We start from the raw sequence: 15,736 nt of genomic DNA, 5'->3' as shown, positions 1-15,736 counted from the left end.
AGGATACCACCCCACCGGCTTCCCTCCCACTGACTCTGCCAATTGAGCCAGTATGACGACCGACCAAGAAGCCGGGGGCACCGCTGACAGCCGGATTCGATACCTAGACACTGCATGCCTGCCCGCCCTCCCTCCCTCCCTCCCTCCCTCCCTCCCAAGCTCCCTCCGCAGCTTGTCGCTGAGGTTGGTAGACAGACGCTTAGTCCGCTGCGCTACCCTCTTTCCTCTCCTCTTTTTTTTTTTATCCACTTTTTCTCCTCCTCCTTTTTTTATTTTTTTTCTTCTCCCATCCCAATTTAGTCGTGCCAATTCCCCCCTCCCCTGTCTTGATCGTTGCTCGCATGTGCCCCCCACTGGTCGGTCGTAGGGAGGGTTGAAGAATCTATCGCATGTCCCCTCCGATACATGCAGAGTCAGCCAGCCACTTCTTTTCACCTGCCAGCGCGGACTCTCATTGGCGAGGTGTAAACGGGTGTGGGAGGCTCACACTACTACCCTCGACATCTCCTGTCCTCGCTGTGCAGGCGCCCTGACCGACCTGTAGGAGTCGCTGTTTTACAACGACCAGAATACCACCCACCGGCTTCCCTCCCGCTGACTCTGCCAATCGAGTCAGTATGACGGCCGGCCCGAGCCGGGGAGGCAACGCTGACAGCCGGATTCGATACCGGTGTCTCACGCGTTGGTGACGAGCGCTTAGACCGCTGCGCCACCCAGCCGCCCCCCTCTTTCCTCTCCTCTTGTACTATCTCCTCCCCATCTCCTCTTCTCTCCTTTCCCTCTCGCACCTCCTCTCCTCACTCTCGCACCATCTCACCATCTCCTCCTCCTCCTCCTCCTCCTCCTCCTCTCTCCTCCTCTCTCCTCCGCCTCTCCCCCTCCTCCTCCTCCTCCTCCTCCTCCTCCCCCCCTCCCCCTCCTCCTCCTCCTCCTCCTCCTCCTCCTCCTCCTCCCCCCCCCTCCCCCTCCTCCTCCTCCTCCTCCTCCTCCTCCTCCCCCCCCTCCTCCTCCTCCTCCTCCTCCTCCTCCTCCTCCCTCCCCTCCTCCTCCTGCCGGGATGATTCCGGGCCTGTTGCGTCTAGCCCCCGACTGGAGGAGTAATTACGACAGCCTCTGAAAGGCGCTCCGCCTCCCACGGTAACCTCACTATACCTATCATCGGCAGGCTTAACCCCCGCGCTGCGCGGTGACACGCCGGGGCAGACAACATAGCCTGCGTGCGTGGAACGCCATTAACCCAACGCAATTAAATTACTCTCACCATAACAAAGGACGAGTGGCGTTTAAATCCGCCAATCGGGGAGGGATTAGAAGCAAAGAGCGTCAGAGAGGGTGCGTTATCGTGGCACCTCTGGATGGGGCGAGTTGGAATAGAATAGAATAGAATAGAAATACATCAAAGGCTGCCCCGTGTCTACTACTACTACAGCGGGTTTTGCCCATCGGGGTTGACTTATTTCTCCCCTTAAAATAAAGCCAAGCCAATCTGTTACAGATTTACAAAGTACCTCTTGGCATGGTGCTCGATCACGAGCTTAGACCCGCGGCCTGACCTCACGAGCACCGAGACACAAGAATGTCGTTTTTCTTTTTTTTTAAAGAAACTGCTACGGTTTAATGTCCACAACAAAATGTTTTTACTGCGCTTTTTATTGAAAGTGTTCTAACCCCCTGCATCATCTGCTGGTTTTGGCAACGCTACTGAAGCACAGGAAAGAGACTGTCAGGAGAAAACTGCAACAGCGGCCAGTAAAACTGGGATCACGTTACCTAAGTATGGAACGCATCTACGGAGACGGAGCGATGAATAAGGCAAACGACTTGCCCTCCTCGTTTGGTCCGTTGCCATCTGGATGACGATGTTTGTCCCCCTCTTTTTTCACGAGATAGATCAAGATAGATCCAGGTTTTCATTGGTTCCACAAGCCCCCCATGCACTTAACCCCTCCTTCCTGGTCACAGACAAGGAAACTATAGAAGAAGGGAGGGTCATCACTAGGGATGGGTACCGAATTCTGTACTTTTGAGGTACCGAACCGAAACACGTCGGTACTACCGAGTATCGAATCAAGTGAGAAACCGAAAAAAAAATAAATAAAAAAAGAAATGTATTAATCTTTTTTTTTAACTTTTTTTTTTAACTTTTTTCTTTTCATGTCAACGTTCACACGCACAATATATGCTTACCTAGGATTTGACTTGATTCAACAACAAAGCAGTCGGAGCAATGACAAGCCGAAAACTGTCGAAATTGTAGTTATTTGAAGTTTGGATTTTTTTTTTACGACTGAGGTAGGTAAATTAAATTTCTTGAGACTAAAGTACAAAAAAAATGTACCGTTGGGTACCGGTATCGATTCACAGGTACCGGTACCGGTATCGGTTCAAATGTGAAAGGTACCCATCCCTAGTCATCACGTCGGAATACGTCAGAATACCAACGTATTACGCTCTGCTTGGTGCCAGACTTTGGTGCCAGTTCTATTGAAGCCTGTATTGAAATTCTAAATATACCAGCTATCTAAGGAAATCTACATCAACCAATATCAAACATTAGCTAGTTAACAATGCAACAGATTGCAGATGATTCTGACATCGGAGGTAATAACCTGTTTAAATGTCGTAAAAACAAGGAGACACGACTGATCCCGTTCAACTCAATGTCGGCCGAACTGACAGTTTCCACACTTGGCATCGATGTGCGTTCGTTCACGCGCGGCGACCCAGTGACGTGATGATGACCCTTCCTTCTCTTATAGTTTCCTTGGTCACAAAGGATGTCCAGCAAAAGTTGTCGTCCTATTCTATAACTATTCTCCTCTCTTTTTCTTCTCTCGCGAGGTGTGAGGTATGATGAGTATGTCTATCGGGGCTATTTATTTATTTATTACCCAGGGCCAATGCACACATCAATCAACACTTTCAGTTTCCACATCAATGCAAACGTGCCAGAGTTAGCTAATGAGCTAGTTTTCATCTGTAGTCCCTGTAGATCAGTGGTGCGCGCACCCCTTGTGGTGCGCGAGCGCCCTCTAGGTGGTGCGTGACATGAAAAGGCTAATGGTGGTAAATAAAAAAAAAATAAAAAAATAAAATCTTTTTTTTACAATAAAATTTCATAAAAATCTTAGTCAAACCTTTAGTATTATGGACATTAAACATGCTGGCAGAGTACATGCATCCATGTTGTCGTGAACATTTTAATTAAATAAAGAAATTCCCTATCCATAGTCGCCGTGGGAAGAGATCAAATAAAAAATAAAATAAAATAAATTCCCTACCTACTCATGGCATTGACTGACAACCAACAGGAACCAAACAATATTTTTTTTTATAATAAATATAACTAATATACATTATTTCAAATGGAGATTTTCACTGTGTAAATCATGAAATTCAAGAAACGTTTTAATAAAAAAGGGTACGTTTTAATAATAATAATAATAAACAATAATGTCTCTGGGCGTGTCTGACACAGGTGTGCTTCATCTGTGCACGGAGACCAGCAACAATTTTTTCTAACAGAAACCCATTGGGGGGTGCGTCAGCTAGGTCGGGAGGTGACAGGGGGTGCACGGCCAAAAAAGTTTGGGAACCGCTGCGAAGTGTCCTCTCATGCCCACGCCGAGATACCTCTTTCACAGCCGTTGGCAAGTTGCACAGCCTGTTGTTTTTATGGTAGTTTGACTGATATACCAGGGATATTTCAGGGTCAGAGCCAATCAGAGAAGGGTCAGTCTGTTGTTGTTTGCCGAACATTGAGTGTTAAAAAAAACGCCCCTTTTGAGACCAAACATGAGAAGACTTTAAAGGGGACATGTACTATAAATGTCATTTTTCAGTCTCTAGCATTGTATTATAGTAATAGGAGTTAGTATCAATGTGTTTTAGTGTCTAAATACCATATTGGCAGATTGCTCTGATTCAGCTCAGATCATTTCCTTCTCCAGTAAATTAGGCCATCCTGATTTGAAGGCCTGAATGACGTTACTCAGGCTCTGGGTAGCAGACAGTGATGTGATTGGCTCTGTGGTTGCAGCTAATGCCCGCCCACAATCTACATAGACTGACTGTACACAGCGAGTGGAAAACCACTTCCTCATACTCTGCGTGCACTCTGGAGGGAGAGAGAGAGAGAGAGATAGAGAGCATTCAGGAACACTTGGGGGGGGGGGGGGGGGACACCTGCCGCGCCACACACACCTCCGAACGGGAGAGTGATAGAAAAAAAAAAAGGAAGAGAGAGGGAGGAAGGGAGGCCCCCCCCCCACACACCCGAGAGGCAGAGAAAAAAAGAACAGCCTGTCTTTTTCTCTCTCTCTCTCTCTCTCTCTCTCTCTCTCTCTCTCTCTCTCTCTCTCTCTCTCTCTCTCTCTCTCTCTCTCTCTCTCCCACCCCCTCCCTCTCTCTCTCTCTCTCTCTGTCTACCAGTCGCAGACTGTGTGGACTGACTGTCACTCAAAGTGCTTATGGGCGGAGCCAGGACATAACAGCCTGAAATCTTGAAGCTGAAAAATTATGGTTTTGAGTACTTGATTAGAAATATAAAACAATGCATTTTTTTGGAAAAAAAAACGTACAGATGTCTTCAATACACTCACAGGAATTGTGTAAAGTTGCCCAAATAGTGCTAGGAATAGCAGTACATGTCCCCTTTAAAAGGATGATGCAGACGAGGCTGAACGTGTCCAGCTATGACCAAGCAAGCATCTCATAAAGACGGCAGCGTTCTTGTATAGCGCTCTTATATAATTATGAGAGGCAAATGGTTATTAAAACTATTGCCATACACGTTGCCTGTGTATGGATGGAATAGAATTACAGATCTGTTGAGAGAGATTTACATTTTGATGTGGTGTCATAATTAAACTTAATTGTTAAACCTTAATGTTGATAATAATGGCACGCTGGCTAACGGGAACATTTAAAAAATGCCACGTGGTTTCAAAAAGGTTGCTGACCCCTGTGGGTTCTAAGGTAAGGAGCATCCTCCCCTGTGCTCTCTCTCCCATCCACATGCCTCTCGGGGGTGATTCTGTAGAACCTGCTGCACCCTGTAAAATGTGTTCCCCCCCCCCCCCCCCCCCAAAGGAAAGCTAAGACTCAGGTCATCCATCCTGCCTGAGCAGCAGCGGTGATGAAAGACCTACAGGAGGAGGAGCAGGGCCTCCTGCAGAGATGTTTCTGGCAGGATCCCATGACATGGCCACAGGGCCAGGTCTAGTGAGGTCCTCCCCTCCTCCCCTCCGCCCCCCCTGGGCCTAAACTGCCCCCTCCCACCCCCTCCCACCCCCTCCCTCCACTCTCTACCGAAAATATAAAAATATGGTATAGAAATGTAATAATTACCGGTAGTTACATAAAAAAGGGAGAGAGAAAAAAATAAACACACCCACAACACAACATCGCTGAATTCACCTGCAGTGAGAGCGGCCTAAACCCGGCCCTGCTTCACAACACATACATGGGGTGGGGGGGGGCGACTAGTGGCTCAGGAGGTAGAGAGCGGCCGTCTGGTAATCTGGCGGTTCCCCGGTTCGATTCCCGCTCCTACCGGGCAGCGTGTGTCGAAGTGTCCTTGAGCAGGTGTGTGAATGTGTGAGTGAGTGGGTGAATGTGAGGAACAAAAATATTGTAAAGTGCTTTGGATAGAAGCAGCAGCGCTATATAAATGCACCGTTTACCATTTTACGCAGGATATCAACTGTGTTTCGGAAAAGACGACGGTGACTTACTTCATGGGTTTGAACAAGGCTTGTCCGTAGTTCTGGAAGGTCATGATCAGCTTCAGCTGCGTGCCGCCGGACTTCATGGCTGATTGGGAGGAAGAAGACGTGCCGTGGTCAGTTACACATAACAGAGGAGAACAACGCCGTCATCACAAACACAAGAGATAAGTCACACGGGCGTTATCACAATGCCGTCATCACAAACACTGTGTCGCGCAACACAAGAGATAAGTTACACGGGCGTTATCACAATGCCGTCATCACAAACACTGTGTCGCGCAACACAAGAGATAAGTTACACGGGCGTTATCATCACAACGCCGTCATCACAAACACTGTGTCGCGCAACACAAGAGATAAGTCAACAGGCGTTATCACAACGCCGTCATCACAAACACTGTGTCGCGCAACACAAGAGATAAGTTACACGGGCGTTATCACAACGCCGTCATCATCACAAACACTGTGTCGCGCAACACAAGAGATAAGTTACACGGGCGTTATCATCACAACGCCGTCATCACAAACACTGTGTCGCGCAACACAAGAGATAAGTTACACGGGCGTTATCATCACAACGCCGTCATCACAAACACTGTGTTGCGCAACACAAGAGATAAGTTACACGGGCGTTATCATCACAACGCCGTCATCACAAACACTGTGTCGCGCAACACAAGAGATAAGTTACACTGACAGCCGGATTCAAACCCGGTGTCTCTTGCGTTGATGACGAGCGCAATGTCCGCTGCGCTACCCAGCCGCTTTCAAGTTCAAATTTCTAGTTTGTTTATTAGTTGTCACAATAAAATAACTTTATGGTGAATGCTTGGTTCTGTATGAGCCCCTGAGAGTGTGCTTCTTACAGTAAAAAAAAGTAAGTAAAAAAAAGTGAGTAAAAAAAGTAAGTAAAAGAGGAATATACAATATACAATAATACAATCTAAAGTACAGCCTAATTACGATCTAAGTACAGTGAGTAAAAATGAGTAAACAGTGGGGTACAAATGCAGACAGTGAGGTACAGAACTTTAAGGTAAGGTGCTGCAAATGCAAATGAGGTATGAATGTAGTGCAAATCTCTTTAATAAATAGTGAGAAAAGTGTCTAAAGTGAGTGTTAATAAGGTCGGATTGCTCGTGTGATATTCGTCGTTTGGAAAATGGTTGTTTTGTCTTCATAATGTCTGACAGAGCTTAACCATGCCTCCCTGTGGTTCATGACACATCGTGAAGCTCTGACTCACCTCCACTGTGAGCTACACTCTCTGGTAGGAAGGCCTGCTCTGCCCACCCGTAGGCTCATGCATTGGGACACCTTTATACTGTATATTATGAGGCAATTGTTTTTTTTCGTATCCACTTTTTCTCCTTATTTTCTATTTTTCTCCCATCCCAATTCCGCCTCGCCAATTCTCCCTTCAATTCTCCCCTCCCCTGTCTCGAACGTTGCTAGACCATGCCTCCCACTGGTCGGCTGCAGTGAGGACCAAGCCTTGCATCACGTGTCCCCTCCGGTACACGAGGAGGCAGCCATCGCATCTTTTATCACCTGAACAGCGCAATCTCTCAGTGGCGAGGAGTAACGCGTGGGAGGCTCACGCTGCCCCCGATACTTCCTGATTCTGCTGTACAGGCGCACCAACCGACCTGTAGGAGTCGCTGTCCACAACGTCCAATCCCCACCCTCTAACACTGCCAATTGTGTTAGTATGACGACCGGCCAAGCCGGTAGCAACGCCGAGAGCTGGGCTCGATACCAGCATCTCCTGCGTTAGTGGTGAGCGCCTTGCCCACTGCGCCACTCAGCCGCCCATTATGAGGCAATTGTTGACCTGACGCTTCCTACCTACAGTATGTGTCTTTATTATGCAGAAAGGTGCTGGACGGTACTCTTTGCATTCTCTCAGGACCTCTTCATGTCGTCCGTCCCAAATGCCCATACGGAAATTTTAAAAAGGGTAATTTATGTACAGTGTTATGCACCCTCGGCTTGAGATGTCTTAAAAAACTCAATGGATTAATCTCGCTGGATGTTTTTAATTGGTCTGATGAGGAAACGGACTCGTGCAATCTCTTTGGAAATGTGAATCCCTATGCTTGGTTTTCTTTTATTATTCTTAAATTTTTGGCTCCTTTTGTGTTTTCTGTCTGTACAGTATGTGTTTACTTTTGTATTGCTGCCTGTCCTGACGAGGTCTCCCTCGGAAAAAAATATATTCTTAAAGACACCCCTCCAGGTTTGTTTTTAACACTGCAAAAATGTTGTATATTGAATAACAATTAGTTATGGTTTGGTTTTTCCACCAAACATTTCCAATAAACTACAGAAAATGTCTCAGCAGCATCTCTAAACCTTTGTCCTCATTGAGAATGAAAGGATCTCACGTCTTCCCCCCTCATGTCTTCTTCCCTCATGTCTTCCTCCCTCACGTCTTCCTCCCTCATGTCTTCTTCCCTCATGTCTTCCTCCCTCACGTCTTCCTCCCTCATGTCTTCTTCCCTCATGTCTTCCTCCCTCACGTCTTCCTCCCTCACGTCTTCTTCCCTCATGTCTTCCTCCCTCATGTCTTCCTCCCTCACGTCTTCCTCCCTCATGTCTTCCTCCCTCATGTCTTCCTCCCTCATGTCTTCCTCCCTCACGTCTTCTTCCCTCATGTCTTCCTCCCTCACGTCTTCCTCCCTCACGTCTTCCTCCCTCACGTCTTCCTCCCTCATGTCTTCTTCCCTCACGTCTTCCTCCCTCACGTCTTCCTCCCTCATGTCTTCCTCCCTCACGTCTTCCTCCCTCACGTCTTCCTCCCTCACGTCTTCCTCCCTCATGTCTTCCTCCCTCACGTCTTCCTCCCTCACGTCTTCCTCCCTCATGTCTTCCTCCCTCACGTCTTCCTCCCTCACGTCTTCCTCCCTCACGTCTTCCTCCCTCACGTCTTCCTCCCTCATGTCTTCCTCCCTCACGTCTTCCTCCCTCATGTCTTCCTCCCTCATGTCTTCCTCCCTCATGTCTTCCTCCCTCACGTCTTCCTCCCTCATGTCTTCCTCCCTCACGTCTTCCTCCCTCACGTCTTCCTCCCTCACGTCTTCCTCCCTCACGTCTTCCCTCCTCATGTCTTCCTCCCTCATGTCTTCCTCCCTCACGTCTTCCTCCCTCACGTCTTCCTCCCTCACGTCTTCCTCCCTCACGTCTTCCTCCCTCACGTCTTCCCTCCTCATGTCTTCCTCCCTCATGTCTTCCTCCCTCATGTCTTCCTCCCTCATGTCTTCCCTCCTCATGTCTTCCTCCCTCACGTCTTCCCTCCTCATGTCTTCCTCCCTCATGTCTTCCTCCCTCATGTCTTCCTCCCTCACGTCTTCCTCCCTCACGTCTTCCTCCCTCACGTCTTCCTCCCTCACGTCTTCCCTCCTCATGTCTTCCCTCCTCACGTCTTCCTCATGTCTTCCTCCCTCATGTCTTCCTCCCTCACGTCTTCCTCCCTCACGTCTTCCTCCCTCATGTCTTCCCTCCTCATGTCTTCCTCCCTCATGTCTTCCCTCCTCATGTCTTCCTCCCTCACGTCTTCCTCCCTCATGTCTTCCCTCCTCATGTCTTCCTCCCTCATGTCTTCCCTCCTCATGTCTTCCTCCCTCACGTCTTCCCTCCTCATGTCTTCCTCCCTCATGTCTTCCTCCCTCATGTCTTCCTCCCTCACGTCTTCCTCCCTCACGTCTTCCTCCCTCACGTCTTCCTCCCTTACGTCTTCCTCCCTCACGTCTTCCCTCCTCACGTCTTCCTCCCTTTACGTCTTCCTCCCTCACGTCTTCCCTCCTCATGTCTTCCTCCCTCATGTCTTCCCTCCTCATGTCTTCCTCCCTCACGTCTTCCCTCCTCATGTCTTCCCTCCTCATGTCTTCCTCCCTCATGTCTTCCTCCCTCACGTCTTCCTCCCTCACGTCTTCCTCCCTCACATCTTCCTCCCTCACGTCTTCCTCCCTCACGTCTTCCTCCCTCACGTCTTCCCTCCTCACGTCTTCCTCCCTCACGTCTTCCTCCCTCACGTCTTCCCTCCTCACGTCTTCCTCCCTCACGTCTTCCTCCCTCACGTCTTCCTCCCTCACGTCTTCCTCCCTCATGTCTTCCTCCCTCACGTCTTCCTCCCTCACGTCTTCCTCCCTCATGTCTTCCTCCCTCACGTCTTCCTCCCTCACGTCTTCCTCCCTCACGTCTTCCTCCCTCACGTCTTCCTCCCTCACGTCTTCCTCCCTCACGTCTTCCTCCCTCACGTCTTCCCTCCTCACGTCTTCCTCCCTCACGTCTTCCTCCCTCACGTCTTCCCTCCTCACGTCTTCCTCCCTCACGTCTTCCCCCCTCACGTCTTCCTCCCTCACGTCTTCCTCCCTCATGTCTTCCTCCCTCATGTCTTCCTCCCTCACGTCTTCCTCCCTCATGTCTTCCTCCCTCACGTCTTCCTCCCTCACGTCTTCCTCCCTCACGTCTTCCTCCCTCACGTCTTCCTCCCTCACGTCTTCCTCCCTCACGTCTTCCTCCCTCACGTCTTCCTCCCTCACGTCTTCCTCCCTCACGTCTTCCTCCCTCACGTCTTCCTCCCTCATGTCTTCCTCCCTCACGTCTTCCCTCCTCACGTCTTCCCTCCTCACGTCTTCCTCCCTCACGTCTTCCCTCCTCATGTCTTCCTCCCTCATGTCTTCCTCCCTCATGTCTTCCTCCCTCATGTCTTCCTCCCTCACGTCTTCCTCCCTCACGTCTTCCTCCCTCACGTCTTCCTCCCTCACGTCTTCCTCCCTCACGTCTTCCTCCCTCATGTCTTCCTCCCTCACGTCTTCCTCCCTCACGTCTTCCTCCCTCATGTCTTCCTCCCTCATGTCTTCCTCCCTCACGTCTTCCTCCCTCACGTCTTCCTCCCTCACGTCTTCCTCCCTCACGTCTTCCTCCCTCACGTCTTCCTCCCTCACGTCTTCCTCCCTCATGTCTTCCTCCCTCACGTCTTCCTCCCTCACGTCTTCCTCCCTCACGTCTTCCTCCCTCATGTCTTCCTCCCTCACGTCTTCCTCCCTCACGTCTTCCTCCCTCACGTCTTCCTCCCTCACGTCTTCCTCCCTCACGTCTTCCTCCCTCATGTCTTCCTCCCTCATGTCTTCCTCCCTCACGTCTTCCTCCCTCATGTCTTCCTCCCTCACGTCTTCCTCCCTCATGTCTTCCTCCCTCACGTCTTCCCCCCTCACGTCTTCCTCCCTCACGTCTTCCTCCCTCACGTCTTCCTCCCTCACGTCTTCCTCCCTCACGTCTTCCTCCCTCATGTCTTCCTCCCTCATGTCTTCCCCCTCATGTCTTCCTCCCTCACGTCTTCCTCCCTCACGTCTTCCTCCCTCACGTCTTCCTCCCTCACGTCTTCCTCCCTCATGTCTTCCTCCCTCACGTCTTCCCCCCTCACGTCTTCCTCCCTCACGTCTTCCTCCCTCACGTCTTCCTCCCTCACGTCTTCCTCCCTCACGTCTTCCTCCCTCATGTCTTCCTCCCTCATGTCTTCCCCCTCATGTCTTCCTCCCTCACGTCTTCCTCCCTCACGTCTTCCCTCCTCACGTCTTCCTCCCTCACGTCTTCCTCCCTCACGTCTTCCCTCACGTCTTCCTCCCTCACGTCTTCCTCCCTCATGTCTTCCTCCCTCACGTCTTCCTCCCTCACGTCTTCCTCCCTCACGTCTTCCTCCCTCATGTCTTCCTCCCTCACGTCTTCCTCCCTCACGTCTTCCTCCCTCACGTCTTCCTCCCTCACGTCTTCCTCCCTCACGTCTTCCTCCCTCATGTCTTCCTCCCTCACGTCTTCCTCCCTCATGTCTTCCTCCCTCATGTCTTCCTCCCTCATGTCTTCCTCCCTCATGTCTTCCTCCCTCACGTCTTCCTCCCTCACGTCTTCCTCCCTCACGTCTTCCTCCCTCATGTCTTCCTCCCTCATGTCTTCCTCCCTCACGTCTTCCTCCCTCACGTCTTCCTCCCTCACGTATTCCTCCCTCACGTCTTCCTCCCTCATGTCTTCCTACCTCACGTCTTCCTCCCTCACGTCTTCCTCCCTCACGTCTTCCTCCCTCATGTCTTCCTCCCTCACGTCTTCCTCCCTCACGTCTTCCTCCCTCACGTATTCCTCCCTCACGTCTTCCTCCCTCATGTCTTCCTCCCTCATGTCTTCCTCCCTCACGTCTTCCTCCCTCACGTCTTCCTCCCTCACGTCTTCCTCCCTCACGTCTTCCTCCCTCACGTCTTCCTCCCTCATGTCTTCCTCCCTCACGTCTTCCTCCCTCATGTCTTCCTCCCTCATGTCTTCCTCCCTCACGTCTTCCTCCCTCATGTCTTCCTCCCTCACGTATTCCTCCCTCACGTCTTCCTCCCTCACGTCTTCCTCCCTCACGTCTTCCTCCCTCACGTCTTCCTCCCTCATGTCTTCCTCCCTCATGTCTTCCTCCCTCACGTCTTCCTCCCTCATGTCTTCCTCCCTCACGTATTCCTCCCTCACGTCTTCCTCCCTCACGTCTTCCTCCCTCATGTCTTCCTCCCTCACGTCTTCCTCCCTCATGTCTTCCTCCCTCATGTCTTCCTCCCTCATGTCTTCCTCCCTCACGTCTCCCCTCCTCACGTCTTCCTCCCTCATGTCTTCCTCCCTCATGTCTTCCTCCCTCACGTCTTCTTCCCTCACGTCTTCCTCCCTCACGTCTTCCTCCCTCATGTCTTCCTCCCTCACGTCTTCCTCCCTCATGTCTTCCCTCCTCACGTCTTCCTCCCTCACGTCTTCCTCCCTCATGTCTTCCTCCCTCATGTCTTCCTCCCTCATGTCTTCCTCCCTCACGTCTTCCTCCCTCACGTCTTCCTCCCTCACGTCTTCCTCCCTCACGTCTTCCTCCCTCACGTCTTCCTCCCTCACGTCTTCCTCCCTCACGTCTTCCTCCCTCACGTCTTCCGCCCTCACGTCTTCCTCCCTCACGTCTTCCTCCCTCACGTCTTCCTCCCTCACGTCTTCCCTCCTCACGTCTTCCTCCCTCACGTCTTCCTCCCTCACGTCTTCCTCCCTCACGTCTTCCTCTCTCACGTCTTCCTCCCTCATGTCTTCCTCCCTCACGTCTTCCTCCCTCACGTCTTCCTCCCTCACGTCTTCCCCTCTCACGTCTTCCTCCCTCATGTCTTCCTCCCTCACGTCTTCCTCCCTCACGTCTTCCTCCCTCACGTCTTCCTCCCTCACGTCTTCCTCCCTCACGTCTTCCCCTCTCACGTCTTCCTCCCTCACGTCTTCCTCCCTCACGTCTTCCTCCCTCACGTCTTCCTCCCTCACGTCTTCCTCCCTCACGTCTTCCTCCTTCATGTCTTCCTCCCTCACGTCTTCCTCCCTCATGTCTTCCTCCCTCATGTCTTCCTCCCTCATGTCTTCCTCCCTCATGTCTTCCTCCCTCACGTCTTCCTCCCTCACGTCTTCCTCCCTCACGTCTTCCTCCCTCACGTCTTCCTCCCTCACGTCTTCCTCCCTCACGTCTTCCTCCCTCACGTCTTCCTCCCTCACGTCTTCCTCCCTCACTTGTTATAACTAAGATTAAGTGGGAAAAGGGTATTGTTTTCACACATAGATCACTAGATGTATCAATTTATAATCCGAGTTTCACTTTAGCAGTTAGCATTTCCTGGATGACAGTGTGGCTCAGAGAAGCACATGCGGGCAGCAGCAGCAGCCATGACAGGTTGGCAGGAGTGGCACACCCCCCCCCCCCCGCCCCCCACCCCCAGTGGAAGAATGTGAAAGGGGCTCTCTGGTGACAAGTTCGACACAAATAAAAGTCTGTATCAAGGTCATGCCTTGCCAAGAGGAGTTAACTGAGTGGAGGGGGCCTTTAATCTCAGTGGGACTTTCCTGGTTAAATAAAATTTCATTATTTTTTTAAATGTAATTAAATTAAACATGAGAGTCAAATCTGAGCTCAGTCTATGCTACATGTGTGTGTACATGTGTGGGTACATCATGTGTGTATATATATGTGTGTACCGTGTACATGTGTGTTGCTTAAGCCACTGGACATGAATGGAGGCCACATTCAAAACAGCTCAAAGTGCAGCAGAGGGAATGAAACAACAGGCCTAGTACTGCATACACTGTGTGTGTGTGTGTGTGTGTGTGTGTGTGTGTGTATGTGTGTGTGTGTGTGTGTGTGTGTGTGTGTGTGTGTGTGTGTGTGTGTGTGTGTGTGTGTGGGTGTGTGTGATGGGAGGGAGAGTGAGGAGGTGAAGGACAGTGAGTGGAATCTCAACCTTCTCTGTTTACTGTGTGTGTTTGTGTGTTTTCTCTGGAGGCTCAAACTCATTCTGTTTTCTCTCTCTCTCTCTCCATCTCTCTCTCTCTGTATCCATCCTTCTGTGTTCCCTCTCTCTCTCTCTCTCTCTCTGCGTATCTCTCTCTCCCCCTCTCTCTCTGTATATCCATCCATCTGCGTTCCCTCTCTCTCTCTCCCTCTCTCTGGGTCTCTCCCCCCCCCCTCTCTCTCTCCCCCCCCCTCTCTCTCTCTATCTGTCTCTCTGTGTCTCTCTCTCATTGTGGAATGTAATATAATCCATTCTGAAGGCCTTGGTGGGATGGGCCTCATTGTGCCGTTGCTGATCATGTATAAAAACAGAAACGAGTGAGAGATGAGCCACGGTGTCTTCTGCACCACAGACAGACAGACAGACAGACAGACAGACAGACAGACAGACAGACAGACAGACAGACAGACAGACAGACAGACAGACAGACAGACAGACAGACAGACAGACAGACAGACAGACAGACAGACAGACAGACAGACAGACAGACAGACAGACAGACAGACAGACAGACAGACAGACAGACAGACAGACAGACAGACAGACAGACAGACAGACAGACAGACAGACAGACAGACAGACAGACAGACAGACAGACAGACAGACAGACAGACAGACAGACAGACAGACAGACAGACAGACAGACAGACAGACAGACAGACAGACAGACAGACAGACAGACAGACAGACAGACAGACAGACAGACAGACAGACAGACAGACAGACAGACAGACAGACAGACAGACAGACAGACAGACAGACAGACAGACAGACAGACAGACAGACAGACAGACAGACAGACAGACAGACAGACAGACAGACAGACAGACAGACAGACAGACAGACAGACAGACAGACAGACAGACAGACAGACAGACAGACAGACAGACAGACAGACAGACAGACAGACAGACAGACAGACAGACAGACAGACAGACAGACAGACAGACAGACAGACAGACAGACAGACAGACAGACAGACAGACAGACAGACAGACAGACAGACAGACAGACAGACAGACAGACAGACAGACAGACAGACAGACAGACAGACAGACAGACAGACAGACAGACAGACAGACAGACAGACAGACAGACAGACAGACAGACAGACAGACAGACAGACAGACAGACAGACAGACAGACAGACAGACAGACAGACAGACAGACAGACAGACAGACAGACAGACAGACAGACAGACAGACAGACAGACAGACAGACAGACAGACAGACAGACAGACAGACAGACAGACAGACAGACAGACAGACAGACAGACAGACAGACAGACAGACAGACAGACAGACAGACAGACAGACAGACAGACAGACAGACAGACAGACAGACAGACAGACAGACAGACAGACAGACAGACAGACAGACAGACAGACAGACAGACAGACAGACAGACAGACAGACAGACAGACAGACAGACAGACAGACAGACAGACAGACAGACAGACAGACAGACAGACAGACAGACAGACAGACAGACAGACAGACAGACAGACAGACAGACAGACAGACAGACAGACAGACAGACAGACAGACAGACAGACAGACAGACAGACAGACAGACAGACAGACAGACAGACAGACAGACAGACAGACAGACAGACAGACAGACAGACAGACAGACAGACAGACAGACAGACAGACAGACAGACAGACAGACAGA

The 15,736-nt window shown here is 50.8% G+C and overlaps 1 protein-coding gene across 1 annotated transcript in view; it reads right to left on the bottom strand.

The window, feature by feature from the left end:
- Positions 1-5,812, bottom strand: part of fam20cb (FAM20C golgi associated secretory pathway kinase b) — a gene marked incomplete at its 5' end in the record, with an annotated part of 43,117 nt that extends 37,305 nt beyond the window's left edge. Inside the window, one exon of the mRNA XM_084322829.1 lies at positions 5,736-5,812. Within this exon, the coding sequence (XP_084178955.1) occupies positions 5,736-5,812 (77 nt within the window). The remainder of the gene's footprint in view (positions 1-5,735) is intronic.
- Between the last annotated feature and the right edge of the window lie 9,924 nt (positions 5,813-15,736).

The sequence above is a fragment of the Notolepis coatsorum genome (genome assembly GCF_963971535.1).
Source record: "Notolepis coatsorum genome assembly, chromosome: 10".
In the NCBI taxonomy this organism is placed as follows: Eukaryota; Metazoa; Chordata; class Actinopteri; order Aulopiformes; family Paralepididae; genus Notolepis; species Notolepis coatsorum.
The sequence above is the reverse complement of the archived record's forward strand: the minus strand, read 5'-3'. Positions and strand labels throughout refer to the sequence as shown.